At 43.7% G+C, this 19,501-nt stretch overlaps 1 protein-coding gene across 1 annotated transcript in view; it reads left to right on the top strand.

Annotated features, from left to right (window-relative positions):
* pappa2 (pappalysin 2) overlaps nucleotides 1-19,501 on the top strand; it is a 379,187-nt gene that overhangs the window by 163,609 nt on the left and 196,077 nt on the right. The window contains exons 6-8 of the mRNA XM_080196777.1: nucleotides 7,328-7,449; nucleotides 8,199-8,694; nucleotides 17,524-17,652. Of these exons, the coding sequence (XP_080052903.1) occupies nucleotides 7,328-7,449; nucleotides 8,199-8,694; nucleotides 17,524-17,652 (747 nt within the window). The remainder of the gene's footprint in view (nucleotides 1-7,327; nucleotides 7,450-8,198; nucleotides 8,695-17,523; nucleotides 17,653-19,501) is intronic.

Below are 19,501 nucleotides of genomic sequence, written 5' to 3'. Positions count from 1 at the left end.
CCAGTGTATGGAAAGCTGTTCTTGGAAAGGTGCCATCCTTTGGATTAAACCACCTTGTTGTTCAGTGGTTGATATGAAGATTATGGATCCTGTGGGATGTTACAGACAGAGTGCAGATCTTTCCTGATGGATGCCAAATGTTCCTTCCTCAATAAGTATTTCAGAAATTCAGAATTAGAGGAATTTCAAAATTGTTTCAATAATTCTGAATTCAATAATTCAGAATTGTTCTTCCACTGTGCTTCTTGTGAGATCTTGTTCTGGTGAAAATGGTAGCCAAATGGCTTGCATAGCAATCATTGCTCTTCAAGTTATGTGAAACTCATAGAGGAAGATCTTTTTATTCTTTCAAGGAATGTGGGCAATGTTGGCCAGCATGATGTGGAGATGCCGGAGTTAGACTGGGGTAAGCACAGTAAGAAGCCTCACAACACAAGGTTAAATTCCAATGGGTTTATTTGGCAGTACTAGCTTTTGGAGCCTCAAGCTCCTTCTTCAGGTGAGTGAGGACTTGTGTTCACAAACAGGGCATATAAAGACACAGACTCAGTTTACAAGATAATGGTTGGAATGTGAGTCTTTACAGGTAATCAAGTCTTCAAGATACAGACAATGTGAATGAGAGAGGGTTAAGTACAGATTAAAGAGATGTGTATTGTGTTCCATTACAATAGTGCAGGAATTCGTCAGGGTAATAGCCTAGGCACAAACATCTTCAGCTGCTTCTTCAATGACCTTCCCTCCATCATAAGTTCAGAAATGGGATGTTTGATGATGACTGCGCAATGTTCAGAACCATTCGTGCCTCCTCAAATACTGAAACAGACAATGTCCAAATGCAGCAAGACCTGGACAACATTCAGACTTGTACTGATGAATAACCAGTTATATTTGCACCCACAACTGCCATGCAATGACCAACCCCAGCATGAGAAAATCCAACTATCTTTTCTTGACATCCACTATTAACATCTTGGCAGATACCATTGACCAGAAATGAATTGGACTAGCCATATAAATACTGTACTCCCTTCCTAACAGCACTGGGTGTACCTACACCACATGGATGGCAGCTGTTCAAGAAAGTGGCCAATGGCAATGAGGGATGGGTAATAAATGTTGCCCTAGCCAGAGACACCCACATGAAGGAACAAAACAAAATGTTGGGATGGATGGACACGATGGAGTGTTCCTTGCTTACCTTTGGAAATTGGTGTATTTACATTGAATTTTCCTTAGAAGATTCAATAGGTGGGATGTAATCCATGTCAGGACAGGCTGTAGTTGATGTGCTGCAACAGCAGGTTTCACTGGCCAAATGGTGTTATCTCATTCCATATTTCTTTCACTTCTAATGAACAATGATACACTTCAAACATATTGCTTTCAATCTTTTGTAAAGCATGCTGCCAAACATTGATTAAAGGAGAACTCCACCCTGTGTATTGTTCTGTGAAGAACTGAGTGATTGTTTGTTGTTAGGCAGCTGCATTCTCAGATTAGTTTGGCAGGAGCTTCTGTGGTTGGATTGGGATTTATGTTGGATTTAAGATTCTCTGCTGATTGCGTGGAAAGCATTCCCATTCTTAAATTGTTGTTTCCTTTCATTTCTTTTTGCAAGACATTGCTCCCTTGTCATTCTGTCCCAGTCCCATCAGTCCTGGCCAGGTTGGGTGAGACTCCCAGGACAGTTCCCCTCCTGAGTTTGCTTTTCTTACTGTGGAAAAGTATCTCATCTCTCTTGGTTGTATCCTCATCACCAGGCAGCCATTGGTAAGCAAATTGCTATGTAGTCTTCCGAAAACGAATCTTTGGTGTAAACATATACTCAGATGCTTGAAGAGGATGGATGGTCAGATGGTCTGAGAAGGCAGAGCAGAGAGCAAGGAAAGCTTAAACTGCATTTATTTCAATGCAAGAGGCTTGGCAAGGCAGATGAGTTCAGGGCATGAGTGGGAACATGGGACTGAGATATTATAGCTATCACTGAAACATGGCTAAGGGAGGGATAGGACTGGCAGCTCAATGTGGCAGGGTACAGATGCTATAGGAAAGATGGAACAGAGGTAAGAGAGGAGAGGGAGTTGTGTTTTTAATTAGGGATAATATCACATCAATACTGAGAAGGGATATATCCAAGTGTTCACCCACTCAGTCGATATGGGTAGAACAGGGAAATAAGAAGGGAGAGATCACTTTGATACTACAGGCCCCCAAATAGTCAACGGGAAATTGAAGAGCAAATGTGTGAGGAGATTCCAGGTAGCTCCAAGAAAAATAGAGTGGTAATAGTAGGAGACTTTAACTTTCCCAACATTGACTGGGACAGCTATAGCATGAGAGGTTGGATAGAGAGAATTTTTTTGAGTGTATTCAGAATGAATTTCTCATTCAGTATGTGAATGTCCTGACTAGAGAGGGGGCAAAAGTTGACCTCCTCTTGAGTAATAAGCAAGGGCAGGTGACAAAAGTGTTAGTGAGGGATCACTTTGGGACCAGTGACATAACTCCATTAGTTTTAAGATAGCTACAGAGGATGGTAGGTCTGGCCCAAAAGTTAAAATAGGCTTTTAAAAGTGTGTTTACCAAGGTTCAAGGTAAGCACATTCCTTTTAGGATGGAGGGCAATGCTGTTATAAGTAGGGATATTGAGGTCCTGGTCAAAAAGAAAAAGGAGGCATATTGCATACATAGGCAGCTGGGATCAGGTGGATCCCTTGAAGAATATAGGGGGTATAGGAGTCGAGTTAAGAGAGAAATCAGGAGGGCAAAAAGGGGACATGAGATTGCTTTGGCAGATAAGGCAAAGGAGAGTTCAAAGAGCTTCTATAAATACATAAAAGGCAGAAAAATAACTAGGGAGACAGTAGGGCCTCTTAAGGATCAACAAGGTCATGTGTGTGCGGATTCACAAGAGATGGATGAGATCTTAAATGAATATTTCTCATCAGTATTTACTGTTGAGAAAGGCATAGATGTTAGGGAACTTGGGGAAATAAATAGCGATGTCTGGAGGAGTATACATATTGCAGAGAAGGAGGTACTAGAATTCTTAAAGTGCATCAAGTAGATAAATCCCTCGGACCTAATGAAATGTATCCCAGAATGTTGTGGGAAGCTAGGGAGGAAATTGCATTTCCCTCTCGCAAAGGTATTTTGAATCATTGACAGGGGAGGTGCCTAAAGATTGGAGAGTGGAAAATGTTGTGCCTTTGTTTAAGAAGGGCTGTCTGGGAACTACAGATTGGTGAGCCTACCATCTGTAGTGGGTAAATTGTTAGAAGGTATTTTGAGAGACAGGATCTACAGGTGTTTAGAGAAGCAAGGAGTGATTAGGGACAGTTGGCATGGCTTTGTGAGTGGAAAATCATGTCTCGTGCATTTGATTGAGTTTTTTGAAGAGATAACCAAGAAGGTAGATGAGGGTAATGCAGTCGATGTTGTCTACGTGGACTTCAGCAAGACCTTTGACAAGTCAGTGCATGGTAGGTTGTTGCACAAGATTAAATCTCACAGGATTCAGGATGAGGTAGTCAGTTGGATACAAAATTGACTTGATGACAGGAGACATAGGGTGGTTGTAGAAGGTTGTTTTTCAAATTGGAGGCCTGCGACCAGCAGTGTGCCTTATGGATTGGTGCTGGATCCAGCACCAATATAAATATAATGGTATATTTGTATACCATTATAAATATAATGTTATCTATATTCATTAATATAAATAAAAATTATATAACAATATAATTGTTATTTATATTAATGATTTGCATGAGAATTTATGGGGCATGGTTAGTAAGTTTGCAGATGACACCAAGATTGGTGGCATAGGACATTGAAGAAGGTTACCTAGGATTGCAATGGGATCTTGATCAATTCGGCCAAAGGGCTGATAAATGGAGTTTAATTTAGATAAATGTGAAGTGATGCATCTTGTGAAAGACAGCAATCTGAATTGAATAGATGTGATGTGAACTGTGCACAAAGCAGTGAAACCCTGAAAAAAGGCAGGGCATTGTTTTGTGCTCCAATTAGGAGAAGGGGCAGGGATGAGTTAACTGTGCTTCCTTTCAGTTTGTTTTAGTGAGGGGGAGCAGGTGCTCTCAATTTACGAATTGCCCTCCCAGATTTATGCTCTGTACCTGCTTCAGAATTACAAAGAGGAAACTGCTGACATCATGAAGTATAAATTATAGAAATGCCACTCGTTCACGACTGTTTTTCTCAAGAGAAACTTGTATACTGTTTGGAAGGTTTCTAGCCATTGACCTCCCCACCCATGTGTTATCTTTAAATTGGAATGGGTTTTATTAACAGGGATGACATCTCATCTACTGCATCGTTTAATGAGTTACTCCTATTTAGTCAACATGGCACCTGCCAAGTGCATGCGGTTCAATGATTACTTGTCAGCTGTTGGTCATAAATTTAAAAGAATAAAGTTCTGACTTTCTATAATGCCTTTTATGGTCTCATGATGCCCTGAGGAACTTTATAGTTAATGAAGTGTAGGCACTGTTGTCCTGGAACAGAGCAACCAATTTGCACACAGCAACTCCTAAAAACATCAATGTATTAATGACCAGATACTTCAGTTTTTGTGATTTTGACTGAGGGATAAGTATTGGTCAGGACAACTCTTCTTTGAAGTAAGGCCACGGAATTTTTTTACATTAACCCGAGAGGGCAAGTGGGGCCATAGCTTTAATATCTCCTTCAATCTTCCTCCCTCCCTCAGTACAGCGCTGGAGTGTCAGTCTTCATTTTTCTTCCCAACTTCTGGCATGGGATTTAAACCCACAACCTTCAGATTGAGAGATAAAAGTCCAACCAACTGAGCGACAGCCACTGAAGTACTTTAGGCGTCATGATGGGGAGAACCTAGAACGTATATATGCATTATATATATATATGCGTCATGATGGGGAGAACCTAGAACGTATACATGCATTATATATATATGCACGGTAGCACAGTGGTTAGCACTGCTGCTTCACAGCGCCAGGGACCTGGGTTTGATTCCCAGCTTGGGTCACTGTCTGTGTGGAGTTTGCACATTCTCCCCGAGTCTGCGTGGGTTTCCTCCGGGTGCTGCGGTTTCCTCCCACATTCTTAAAGACGTGCTGATTAGATGCATTGACCCAAACAGGTGCCGGAATGTTGGGACTAAGGGAATTTCACAATAATTTAACTGCAGTTTTAATGTAAGCCTTACTTGTGACTAGTAGAATAAATAAACTTTTCAAAGCTTTTTTTGTTCATTCGTGGAGCATGGGCATTGCTGGCTGGTCAGCATTTATTGCCCATCCGTAGTTGCCCTGGGAGAGCAGTTGAGTGTCAACCACATTGCTGTGACCCTGCAGTCATATGTAGGCTAGACTAGGTAAGGACAGAAGATTTCCTTCCCGAAAAGACATTAGTGGACCACACAGTTTTTCGACAATTGCAATGGTTTCACGGTTATCGGTAGATACTTAATTCCAGATTTTTTATTGAATTTGAATCCCACCATCTGCCGTGGTGAGATTCAAACCCAGGTCCACAGAACATTAGCTAAGTTTCTGGATTAATAGTCTAGCGATAATACTGCTAGGCCATCACCAGGTCATCACTTCCCCCATCACCTTGAATGGCCTCCTGCAGTTAGCTACATTGCACTTTTCAGCGTATTCCCTGAAGTAAGTGCGCTACCTTTCAAACTGTGCTCAGTGAGCCTTCTAACAAGTTCACCTACTCTGACCAGAGATGTCTCTGTGTATCCAAATAGTGTTTTGTTTTAAATGTGTTTTGATGTGGGTGGGATGGTTATTCAGTTAAGTTTTGCAATGAAAAGTTTGTTTTAGTTACTCTCATTTCCAAGCAGCAAATTCTTTCTACTTCAGTGAAGGGCATTTCAAGAGGTTGATACCTGATATCAAGAAACTTTCATATGGTTAATAGCCAATGCCATTGCAAGTTGTTTTTTTATGCTCTGTCTGTTCTGTAGCATTTATTGCCCCATTCACTAGGCTAATTTCAGGTTCATTTTCTCCCTCGTTTCCTCTTCTGAAGGCAGGCAGGTTTCTGGTTCTGCTCCGGAGGCCGGGCCGCAAGTGTCAACAGGCTCTTTAACAATGAGTTCATTCAGCAGATTGTTAGATTTTACCCCTTACTGCCATTACTGAAATCAGCTTGAACAGGAGGAATAATGAGCAACTAGGCTAGTGAGTGGACTGCATGGACCCTTCCCTATCTCAATGGTCCACAAAATTGAAATCAGGCTTGTTCATGAGGCATGATGACCCCATGAATAAGATTAAATACATTTAATACACACCAAATATTTTATAACAAGTGATAGAAAATAGTTAAACATCCGTATATTAATGAACTCTCATCAACTTTATTGGTAAAACCAAAATAAATATTTACTCTTTGGACAGAAGGAACGTATGGTTTTTAAAGTTTATTTATGAGTGTAGTGCTAAACAGCGATGCTTATATCCCATCAATGAGGTGACATTTGGGAAACCCAAGTGACTTGGAGGGTATAGTTTAAAGTTCATTTATTAGTGTCACAAGTGGGCTTACATTAACAGTGCAATGAAGTTATTGTGAAAATCCCCAAGCGCCATACTCTGGCACCTATTCAGGTACACTGAGAGAGAAATTAGCATGGCCAATGCACTGAAATAGATACATCTTTTTAGCAAGGTCAATGCACCTATTCAGCACGTCTTTCGGACAGTGGGAGGAAACTGGAGCACCCAGAGGAAGCCCACGCAGACACAGGGAGAATGTGTGGACTCTGTATTTCATCCTTTGAAAAGACATTGACCCAAGCAGGGAATTGAACCCATGTCGCTGGTGCTCTGAAGCAGCAGTGCTAACTACTGTGCCACCGTGCCACCCCTATTCGCATTGTCAATGTTGTGTGTAATTGTCATGCACCTCACTTTACTTGCTCTTGCTTTATGTTTGATTTGATTTGATTTGCGCATATCACTTCAGCCATACTGGTACGGAAAAAAAAACATGCAAATGAAAGCCAGTGGAATCTAGCAATCAGATGCATGGGCAATGGTCAACAAAATGTCTTGTGAGCCACATTCGGAATCCTGATGGACTGCATGTGACCCCCAAGCCACAGGTTGCCCAGCAGTAGAGTGACCTAGAAGCTTCCTGATCTCCATAACTCCATCACTGAGTGAAGTAACTGAGATAGAACAGGGGGAGCTGAGCTTTAGTTTTGCCTTTCCATTTCAGCACCACCTTGATTGTACATTCTTGGAGAGAAAAACAGGCTTGTTACATGGTTTTTTAAATCTCCTTTTCCTTTTCTCTTTTGCAGAGAGGTGGGAATTCTGTGTGGAGACTGTGATGAGGATGGGAAATTTTACCAGTATGCGCATGCGGCTTCTTCACCTCGTATCTGCGATGCTTCAGGCTACTGGACTCCAGAAGAGGCAGTGGGTAAGAAACAAAACAAAAAGAAATAAATGCCAATCCTGTTTGCCCCCCTCCTTTCCTCTAGGTGGAGGCAGAAGCTTGTTCTACCTCCAGTTGTATCTTGAATCTACACAGCTGGCTGGAGCAGCCTAATACTGTTCGATTAGCAAGAAGTGCACTCTACTGCCTTTCCTACTAACTTGCTCATTTGCGTTCCCTAAAAGCCTTTGCCAAACTGACTTACTGACATGACACTACCTTCTTAATTCTCTTCAAAACTCCAATTAACTATCTTCTTTATGAATACAAACCAAGGGCCCTTAATCTGTTGCTGTAGTTGAGATCATGGTTTTTGGTCCCTAAGGCGTAAGGCATGGTTCTGATCTTCCCATTGTTGACTGAGCATAAGCCTGAGGCCTGCACGCTGGGCTGATTGAGTGTCGCACGTTCAGAGATGCCATCTTTCCAAAGGATGAAATGTTTGTCCCCTCAGCTCGAAGGAAAAGACCACACCACCTACATTACAATAGTGACTGCACACTTCAAAAGAACTCCCTCCGTGTCCTGGCCATTGAACATCAACAAAGACACGCCTTGACATTCTGGGGCCTTGCTGTGTGCAAATTGGCTGGTGCTTTTCCAACATTATAATTTCAAGGAAATGCTTCCTTGTGTTTTAAGCACTTTAAGATATTCAGAGGGTGCGAAAGGCACTTTACAAATGCAAGTGTGTTAATTTGTTTGGTTTAAACCATGATGTTTGTTTGCTGCAGGTTCTCCCGATGTGGAGGAGTTGTGCGAGCCCAGCCTCCGGGCTTGGAGCCCGGAACTCCACCTCTACCACATGAACATGACGGTGCCCTGCCCCCAGCCGGACGGCTGTATGCTGGACCTACGTTTCGCCCACCCTGTCGTGGCGGACTCGTTGTCGGTGTGGGTGACCTACTTATCTGCCGGCTTGGACAGGACCATCTCCAGAGTGGAGATCCTGACTGTCGATGGAGAGGACATTCAGCTGGGGGGTGCGTACCACACCTTCTGTGACATTCCTCTCACCATTAAGGTTAACATCAAAAAGAAAGTGGTTGGGGTGAAGGTCTACACTTTCGACGAGAAGCTGGAGCTGGACGCTGTGCTGCTGACCTCCAGGGTCCAGGACCCCATCTGTACCAAGTGCAAGGCTCTGAAATATAAGATTGTGAGGGAGCCTCTGTTTCAGAGAGGGCGAGCAGTGACTGTCACTCAGATGGAAAGAACATTCACTGATAGGTGAGTACTTTTCATGAAAGGGTGCATTTTAAGGATGGGGCTTAAAGATGTGCAGGTTAGGTGGATTGACCGTGCTAACTTGCCCCTCAGAGTCAGTGGGACTAGCTAGGGTAAATGCATGGGGTTATGAGGATAGGGCCTGGTTGGGATTGTGGTCGGTGCAGACTCAAAGGGCTGAATGACCTCCTTCTGCACTGTAGGATTCTATGATTCTATGTAACACCCACTTACTCTCCAAATATCCCAGCTAGAGTCTTGAGTATGTGATCCTGACTGATACTCCAGTACGGTAACTGTAGATGCTAGTGTTATAATTCAAGTCAGAAACTTCAAAGTATTTTATGAAGTCTGCCTACATTAAAAGTTTTGTAATTTGAATTTTTGACCATGAGATGCTTCACTTCTGGTTTGATTCAACTGACCTACTAGGGAGCTTTTCTCAAACAAAGTTTATTTAACAGTACAGTCAACATGTAGAACCATCGAACATTACAGCTCAGAAACAGGCCTTTTGGCCTTTCTTGTCTGTGCCGAACCAAGAAAATTAACAAAAACTTTGCCAATAACAAACAAGAATGAAAACATATAATGACCATATAGAATGTTCTAATCAAACAAACTTCCCAATACAAAACCCTTGCCACAGGTTTAGCACAGAAAATATGAATGCTCACGTGATTCTGGAACTTAGTCCTTTGGTTGAATGTTGCAGCTCTCTTGATGCACACACAGACAAGCTTGGAGTCAGAACAGCTTCCTAAAACATCAAGGAGAGAGAGAAAGACTTTAGGTACTAACTAACAACACACCAACAATTTTGTTTCCAGCTAGCCAGCAATACAAGGGAGAGAGAGAAAAAATATACTGCTTTTAAATCTGATGTCCACACCCCTTCTAATCTAAATCTGAAAATGAATCCTTAGATTTTTCTGGGAAGGATCCACATGACATTGACTTGTCAATCAATCTTCTCTCTCACAATGTAAGGTCATAAAAAAATCCCAGAATGTACCCGAGGCCCAGAGTAAAAATAAACAAAATCCCATTTAAGCCATTGAAGCAGCAATAAAAGGACATCTAGCAGACAGCCTGGCAACAATGAAAAAAATGAAGCTGCTATTAGCAGAGAACGTAATTAAATTTTTTTTAAAGGTACACTGCATCACACCAGTGGGACAATAAACCAAGGCCCTCAGGTGGAAGTACAAAACCCAACAGCCAGCATTTGGAAAAGCAGGAGGGGAGTTCTCTCTGGTGTCCTGGACAATATTAACCACTGCCTCATACAAATTATCTAGTCGGTGCCAATGAGGACATGCTGTCAACCCAGCAAAAACCAAGACAGGTCTAAACAACCTGAATCTGAACAGCAATCCCAAGTAATGCTGCATTTCAATGTGTCAGGGAGCGGTTGGCCCAATTGGCGGCATCTGGATATCTGGGTGATAGGCTGTGATTTCAAGCCTAACACCATGACTTGAACATATGATCTAGGCCAGTGTCCTGGTGTGGCATATCACTGAGGGAGTGCTGCATTGAGGTACCTTCCTTTTTCAAAGATGTCGATCTGAGGTTTCAGTAATCCAGGGGATGGTAAAGATCCCAAGCCACATTTAGAGATGAATGAACATTCACCTGGTGTCCTGAGCCAAGTCCCAAAGGGAATGCACATCAGTGAGAAAGAACAGTCCAACTTATCAAGAGTTAGGATTGCCAAGTGGTCATTTCATCCACTCAAATATATGCAAGTTCCTCTTTTAACATGCCACCAAGTCACTGAACAGGAATAAATGTCACACACTCAATGCTTGCAAGGTTAGTGAAGAAGATTATTGCAAGTAAGTACTCAGCACAAGCCTGCTTCTTTCAACCAAAGATGGCCCACCAAACCATCACTCCTCTTTGCTGAAAGGAAAGTGTCTGGATGTCTCCTGGTCAATGGAGGCAGCCGTGGCCAATGATTCCAGTCGAGGTGAGTGGAGTGAGCAGCACTTTCCAGTATGGCACTGGAATTTGGAAAGCATGATTCGAGCATTATAGCAGACCTCAGTATCATTTTGTGTGGGTGTTCTTTATAAGCTTCCATGCACTGGAGCTTGGAACTTCAAACAGTTGTTCGCACCTGTGAGGAAAAAGGTGAAGGAACACAAGCGAAGCTGGATGAGTAAGACAACCATTAGCCTATCGCAAGAAGTTTTATTTTCATTCATTTATAGAACATGGGCATCGCTGGCTGGCCAGCATTTATTGCCCATTCCTAGTTGCTGCTGTTCAACTGAATGGCTTGCTAGGCCATTTCCAAGGACAGTTGAGAGAGTCAACCACATTTCTTTGGGGCTGAAGTGACATGTAGACCAGATCAGGTAAGGATGGTAGATTTCCTCCCCAAAAGGACATTGGTGAACCAGATGGGTATTTCCAACAGTCGACAACAATTTCATGGTGATCAGTAGATTCTTAATTCCAGATATTTTTTATTGAATTCAAATTCCGCCATGTGCCATGGTGGGATTCAAACCCAGGTCCTCAGAACTATAATTGAGTTTCTGGATTCATTGTCTTGTGATAATACAAATATGACAGATCGCCTCCCCTTGTCATTGTATGGGATGGCTGCAAGACATCTCTGACAATAGCCCATCCTGGAGCTCTCTCCTTATCTCTTCAGCAGTGGCTAGTGCATTAAAGGATTTGTCACTGTGATTGCCCTAGAGAGAACCAGCAGTTTTGTTTTTTGCAGCATGGAGGCACATTGCTTAACCCTGCTGCTTCATGGTGCCAGGGACCTGAGTTCGATTCCTGGCTTGGGTCGCTGACTGTGTGGAGTTTGCTCATTCTCCCAGTGTCTGAGTGGGTTTCCTCCGGGTGCTCTGGTCTCCTCCTGCAGTCCAGAGATGTGTGGGTTAGATTAATTGGCCATAATGAATTGCCCCTTAATATCAGGGAGATTAGGATGGTAAATATGCGGGGTTACAAGGATAGGACAGGACTTGGATGGGATTGTTGTTGGTGCAGGCTCAATTGGCCAAATGGCCTCCTTTTGTACTGTAGGATTCTATGATTCTATGCAATCACTTGCCTGTTATCTGCCACCAATCACTGCCACATTTTGGAACCATTACATCAAGTATTTTCCACACATCAAAGTAGATACCTAGGCTAATATTGCTTTTGATTACTGCAGATCCGTGTTCTTGCATGTTGCCTCTTGGTGAACTCCTGCTCCAAAATGTTTGTAACCCTGTTGTTGGTTCTTCAGCAGCAGGACTGTGGAAAGTAGCTTGGCACCAGTGACCTGTGGTCAATGTCTCAATGAGACCACAGGAACCAAGTTGCATTTCTTATAAAGCCAAGCTGCCACTAGTTACATTTTCCTTCAACCACTGGAAGGGAGGAGGGGTGGGCTAGAGCTTTGGGAGAAAGGGCACACACACAAGGTTATTGTGTACCGACAGCATTCCCAAGCATCTGCATGCCCACCAGATTATGTCAGACTTCAACTCCGATTAGCTGGTGATCAGCAGAGTGGCTACCAGGACAGCGCTGTGAATAATTAGAAAGAAGATAGACTTGAATTTATTTAGCACCGACACTTTTCACAGTCACAGGATTTTTGCAGCCACGAACACACTTTTGTTGTGTAGTCATTATTGTAGTGCAGGAAACTTGGTCATCAATTCACGCACAGCAAGCTCCCACAAAACCACAAGTAAAGATGCATGGGTTAGGTGGAATGGCCAGGATAAATGGTCCCTTAGTGCCAGGGGGACTAGCTAGGGTAAATACATGGGGTTATGGGGAGAGAGCTTTGGTGGGATGTGGTCGGTGCAGACTCAATGGGCCGAATGGCCTACTTTTGCACTGTAGGATTCTATGATCACTATGATCTATGTGAAAATGACTGGACTATCTGTTGTTGTGATGCTGATTGAGGAATAAATATTGACCAAGACATCAGGGAGAACTCCCCTGCTCTTCTTCATCTATGGTAGAAGATAGGACCTCAGGTTTCTCATCAAATCCTAAAACAGCATCTCTGACAGTGCAGTACCCCCTCTGTATTGCACTGAGTGTCAGCCTGGAATGTTTGCTTCAGTGTCTGGAACAGGGCTTGAACTGATATAGAGTAGAGAGGGCCACCAACTGAGCCAGGTTGGCCACTAAATCTAACAACATTTTCTTCACATATATGATTCTGAGAAATTGGGCACAATGCTATGAAAAAGTGGGTGTGGAACGGGAATTAAGAAGTTAAGTCATCTTATAGATTTGCCAACCCTTGAGGATTAAGCTGGGGTCCCCAGGAACTGAAAGTCAATCTCCAGAACACCACTGTTTGCAATTCCTGGGAAGAAGATTTTTCTTGATCATTTTTCTTTGAACATTTCTCTTTTCCAGATATTGAAAATGTGAAATATGTCTTAGAGCCAATATGTGACCATCCCATCACAGACTTAGTAATAAGTAATAAACCGGATTTAGTTCACAGCTGTATGATTCTTGAACATTTATCAAGGAGTGATCATAAAATGTTTGAGTTGAATGTGGTGTTTTAAAGGAAGAAACACAAAATCGTATCAGTATGGCCAAGTGGTTAAGGCGTTGGACTTAAGATAGTCTGTATGGGTTCAAATCCCCTTCCTGATAAATGGATTTTAGACATGAGAGAGTGCCTTTTAAGGGGTATCTTGACAAATACATGAAAAGGATGGGAATAGAGGGATATGGTCCCTGGAAGGTAGGGGGTTTTCATTCAGTCAGGCAGCATGGTCGGTGCAGGCTTGGAGAGACAAAGGACCCTGTTCATGTGTGTAATTATTTTTGTCCTTTGTAAAACTGTGTTTTTTGACTTAGGCAAGAGTAACTTCAACGGGATAGGGCAGAGATTGTCCATAGAAAACTGGGAAAACCTTTTAATGGATAAAATAGCAGGTCACTGGAAGGCTTTAAAAAAGTTTAATGTATGGCCTTTTGGCTAAGATCAAGTTTAAGATGGGGTGCAATCACTTACTTTGTCAGCTTGGATTCTGTTTGTCTGCCTTGTGGGGACCATGAATTGGATTCAACTTAAACTTGTTTTTTGGAGCAAGCAAGGAACGTATTTGGGTTTGCCTGGTCGGTTCTGAGCATTGGCTTTGTAACTTTAAGGATGGAGTAAAACTTTAAAAAAGAGTGTTTAATGTGCTATAGAAGTTGTTAATATCCCTAAGGGACAAGAGCTCTTGCCAAAAAAAAAACTGAAAATGGAAGGGTATCATAAAAAGCACACAAAAATGTTAAAAATAGCATAGATCCTGAGAAATAGGAGTGATGCAAAGAATAGCAAAGCGTGACAGAACAGATAGTAGAAGTGGTTTTTATATCAGGAAAGACAGAGTACAAGTAGTTAGAAATCATGTTTCAGTTATACCTACAGTACTGTGCACCACTACTTAGGTAGGAAATATGGGCCTTGAAGCGAGTACAGCAGAAGGTAACCAAATGATACCTGAGCCAGAATTTTACATTGCTCAGGAAGGTGATGCTCCACAGCGCCAGGGATCTGGTTTCAAATCTGGCTTTGGCGCATTGTCTGTGTGGAGTTTGCACATTCTCCTTGTGTTTGCATGGGTTTTCCTCCAGGTGCTCCAATTTCCTTCCACAGTCCAAAGATTAGGTTGATTGGCCATGGTAAATTGCCCCTTAGTGTCAGGAATCTAGCAGGGTATACATGGAATTGCAGGGATAGGACCTGGGTGGAATTGTGGTCGGTGCAGATCGGATGGGCCAAATAGCCTCCTCCTGCGCTGCAGGGGTTCTATGTTCGGTAAATCCATTGCATATAAAGATGTTGGGCACGCATCCCATCATCATTGCACACTCGCATGATATTTCCAACGGTGGGTCCCTGTGAGAATCAAAAGTGCCTCCACTGACGATCAGGGTGACAATTTAGCTCACTGAGGGGCCCATTGAACTCAATTTTATGATGCCCTGTCTGTTTTTGGTTAATGGCAGGTGAACCGAGTGCCCAGGCAGACTCTACGTTTTAGCTTTAAACCCGATCCAGGGCAGGACAAAATGTTCAGGCTGAAATAAAAGTTAAAAAGGTACCTGGGGACTGAAGTTTGTGTGTGATTGTTCTGACTAGATACTGACCAGTGATATTCCAGCGCTATTTATTTATTTTTCACAGGTCAGCAGCTCCCTGAGACAGCTCCACCTCGGCAGTTTCCAGGAGAGCACGTTAGGAGCCCACACCCTCCATGTTCTTCTTGCCTCCACCCAGCACCCCCCACCCCTGCCACTTCCCGCTCTACCCAGCAAAGCTCAGCCTTTTCACAGAACATGTTTTATGCCTGTTAATTGGCCAGACAGTGTGAAATTGTGCTCTGGAACTACGGAACATCTGACAGGCCCCTGTCTCCAAGGGTTGCATTACTAGGAGAGATTATAAAAATTTAACCAGAAATCTTCCAGGGACATAATCTTGGAGCGAAAATCCTATACTAGGTAGTTATGGGCTGCGCATCAGGATAAATTAAAGAGTTAAAAGAAAAGTAGCGCCAAAGTTGACAGAAACATAGCTGTTCCTGCACCCACATCATGTAAACCTTCCCCTCATCTCTTCTTGATATAAAGCATGTATCGCCTGCTTGATTCCATCCGCAGACAAATTGAGAGAAACATGCATTTCTGAAGTAGAAAATGAAGCCAACTCCTAATTCGAATATAATGTTTCTTAACTGAAAATGGTTGCTTTATACACTGAGTATAGGTCTAAACATAATTTTTGACATCAGAAAATATGACGGCCTTATGATTGTGTTGACTGATACACTAGGCTCTATGGTATGATTCTCTGAGTCTCAGTAAGTGGTGAGAGTGTTTGTATATGGGAAGAGGAAAACAGGGATTGTTTACGGAAATACACTGGCCAGGATTCTCCCAAAAAAATTTCTAAGTGCCAAATTTGCATAAAAGCTGGAGTAACTCTTGCTGGTTTTATAACAGGATTTGCCCACATTCTGTGCCTACGTTCGGCCACATTCTGTGCATCATAGAGTGCCTTAGGGAGAGTCATGCTGAAAATCAGTGGATGGCGCCTATTCCCTTGGAGAGGCTGGCATCATACTACTGAGTGCGCCACTCTGCATGCGCTGATTTGTCCTAGTGGAGATCGGTGCATGCACAGTGGCCCTGCACTGACAGCCTCCTGGTCACTGGCCAGCCCCCCTACCCCACATCAATGCCCCTCTGATCCCCCCACTCTCCAATCGCTGGCCTCCCAGCCTTCCAGGCCCCAATCTCCCCAGTGCCTCCAACAGTCCCAATCACCCCCATCCACCCCAGCAGCCCTGTCACCACCTCCCTCCCCCGCAACCCTGAACTCCTGGTAGAACCCCACCTCATTCCTGTCCCCAACTGGATGGCCAGCCCTGATCTCCATTCCCTCCCTCTGCAAAGTGGCAGCGGGACCCCACACCCCCACCAATCTCCCCTGCCCCAATAGGCCCCATCCCTTCTGGTTCTGTTTCCTTGGCACTGCTGGATGCCTGTGTCAATAATAGCACTGCCCCTTGGACATTGCCACTTTGTCTCTTGGCAGTGCCAGGGGGCCAGGCTGCACTGCCAGGCTGGCAATGCTCAGGAGGCACACTCCCCTTCCCCTGATCTCCTGGGGGCCTCCGTGACCTCCCTTCCTCCAGCAGGGTCAGGCTGCCAGCTCCCTGTTAATGAGGAACTGTTGTAAACCCTGTTGAAGTGAAACACTCCTGGGGGGTTTGGGGGAGAGGTTAGTGGACATGGAGACTTCAGACCCGGACCCGCTAGCAGGATTCAAATTTTAATATTTGAATGAGCTCCGCACTGATTTCCAGCAACGCCAGAAATCCTGGCCCCGGAGTCATGCTAGAACAGTGCAGCATGCTGGGAGAATCACCCCCAATATCTTCACCCTCCTACAGTTCATCACTGTCTGTCTATGCAGTGACAATAGGTACGTAACCATTGTACTACCTTCTTATGCAGCTGCTGTGAGGCATTAAGTCTGGAGGGTGAGAATAAGCTCCAGTCTGTTATTTGAGTACATTTGCGAGTTACATGTGTAACATCTTGGGTAAAATCCAGGGGGTTTGAAGTGTAGATGACTAATGGGAATGAAAGAATACATGGCAACAATGTGTGGAGTCTGTCCAACAGATATTATGAGCGTGGTGGGAAAATGTGCTGACATAAGGTTTGTAGCAAGCGTCAATGAACTGAACCGTGACCATTAAACTGGCTTAGAGCTGCCATGTGAACAATTTGATACAACTGGTTGGCTTTGGGCTTGATCATGGGGCAAGTGTCTTGGGTGTGGAGCTGTTACAATGTAAGCAACGTCAGCTCAACTTTGTTTGCCCTGCCTTCCCATTGTTAATCAACTTCGTCAGTTAGTTCTAAAAGGGAACATTTTGAATGCATCCCTTTTATGTTGCTGGTTTCACAATCTCTCTCCAACCACACATAGATCATTTGTACAGTGCACGGGGACCTTGGAGGCCCTCTGTCAGTTAGTCATGAGCAGTGGCCTAATGTTTGTGGAATACCTCTCCTCTGGTAGGACTCAGCCCTTGGACCTCCCTCCCTTGGTGGAGTTCTGCCAGATCCGTTGCCTCTCCCGCAGCCTTTATAGGAAGTTTGAATTGGTTTTCATTAGATTTCAAACAGTTTTATTTGAATTCCGTGCTCCTGATTTTGTTTTTCTTGACACGAGTGTTCAGTGTACACATAATTCAACTTTTCCCTCAAGAACTCTGGGGGGAAACTGAGTGATGTTGCTCACGTTTGTTAATGATGTGCTTTCAGGGAGGTTGCCCCAGGCAGAGTTTACAGATACCAAGTAAAGGTGACTGCCGGATCTACATCCAGTGAACTGACCCCACCTCTGATCTACGCACATGGCAGTCCCTTCTGTGGGGATGAAAGAGTGGAAAAGTAAGAAAATAATACAAGACTTAATTCAATAACCATATTCTAGTCATTTATTTGTGGCTTCATTTTTTTCCCCAATACCAGTTGTGACACATTTTTCTGTTGAATACTAGGCTCAAACAGTCCAAACACATTCATCTGAGCTCTTCCAGCACAGCAATAAGAGAGAGGGGAGAGAAAGAAAGCTATTGTCACCTGTTGTTGGGTTGGGTTCAACCTCTGGTCACAAAGTGTACCATGAAGTGGTTAGCACTGCTGCCTCACAGCGCCAAGACCTGGGTTCGATTCCCGGCATCGGTCACTGTCTGTGCAGAGCTGCAATTCTCCCCGTATCTGCGTGAGTTTCCTCCGGGGTCTCCGGTTTCCTCCTGCAGTGCAAAAGAAGTGCTGGCTAGATGCATTGGCCATGCTAAATTTTCCCTCAGTGTACCCCAAACAGGTGCTGGAGTGTGGTGACTAGGGGATTTTCACAGTAACTTCTTTTCAGTGTTAACATAAAGCCTATTTGTGATTAATAAATAAGTAAGCTTTACTGTCCCCTGCATCTTCCATTTGGGTTTAGAGGGCCCCTGTGTCAGGCCTCTGAGGCATCCAGCTCACGATGAATAAATTACTGCCAACATTCCACACCACACCAGCAAACCTCTGGAGAGTTCTTTCAGTTTGAAGCAACATTGAACTGAAGTGGGAAAGAACGGGCTAAACCAGGAAAGAACTGAATTCTGTATGAATAGGGTTCACAAAATGATTCAAAGGTCTGGTAAAGTCTGTTGAAATATGTTCCTGGACACCAATACACTATCCATTGTAAATGTGTTCTGTCTAGCTCGGGTTATCCCAGCTGCACTTCCCAGACTGTGGTGAGCTGTTTGATGCCAGTCAGTCAGCAGTAAGATTTCCCAACACATGTCAGGGCCAACAAAATGCAGCCCTAATTAGATTTAAGGTCGGTAACAACAGCAGCCAGTTTCTCCACAGCAAACTCTCCTTGTGCAAAAGTCTACTGAGACAATTAGCTTGTTCGTTTCTGGTGGTTTGTCAGGTGACTGCGTTTTGAATAATGCCTTGTGATCATTTACGCCACCTAAGAAAGTACAAAGGACCTCGATTTAATGTCTCCACTTTGCTCGAGGTTTATGGATTTAAGATAAGGAGCAGGAAATTTAAAGGAGGCTTGAGGAAAAGCTTTTTCACCCAGAGGGTGATTGGAATCTGGACCTCACTGATAGGGTGGCAGAGGCTGGAATCCTCACAACATTTAAGAAGCTTTTGGATGAGAACTTGAAACACCACCACATACAAATGCTTGAAAATGGGACTAGAAGGGATGGTCTGTGCAGACATGATGGGCCGAAGGGCCTCCTTCTGTTCTGTAAAGCTCCATAACTCTAAGTATCTGGAATGGGACTTTGACCCAGTGATGATCTAAGTAATGTGAGATTCCTGCCTCTGAGCTAACATTTACAGTTTTTTTCACTTTTAGTGTTTTCACCCGATATTAGAACATTGAACATAAAAAAAAACTGCAGCACAAACAGGCCCTTCGGCCCACATATTGTGCCAATGATATCCATACCTGCTAGGCTTACCTATAACCCTCAATTCTATTGAGTTCCATGTACTCATCCAGAAGTCTCTTGAAAGACCCTATTGAATTTACCTCCACCACCACCGATGGCAGCTGATTCCACTCACCCACCACCCTCTGAGTGAAAAACTGACCCCTGATATCTCCGCTGTACCTACTCCCCAGCACCTTAAACCTGTGTCCTCTCGTAGCAACCATTCTAGCCCTTGGAAAAAGCCTCTGAGAATCCACCCGATCTATACCTCTCAACATCTTACACACATC

Source organism: Carcharhinus amblyrhynchos, chromosome 9 (assembly GCF_965287045.1).
Source record: "Carcharhinus amblyrhynchos chromosome 9, sCarAmb.v2.hapA, whole genome shotgun sequence".
In the NCBI taxonomy this organism is placed as follows: Eukaryota; Metazoa; Chordata; class Chondrichthyes; order Carcharhiniformes; family Carcharhinidae; genus Carcharhinus; species Carcharhinus amblyrhynchos.
The sequence above is the reverse complement of the archived record's forward strand: the minus strand, read 5'-3'. Positions and strand labels throughout refer to the sequence as shown.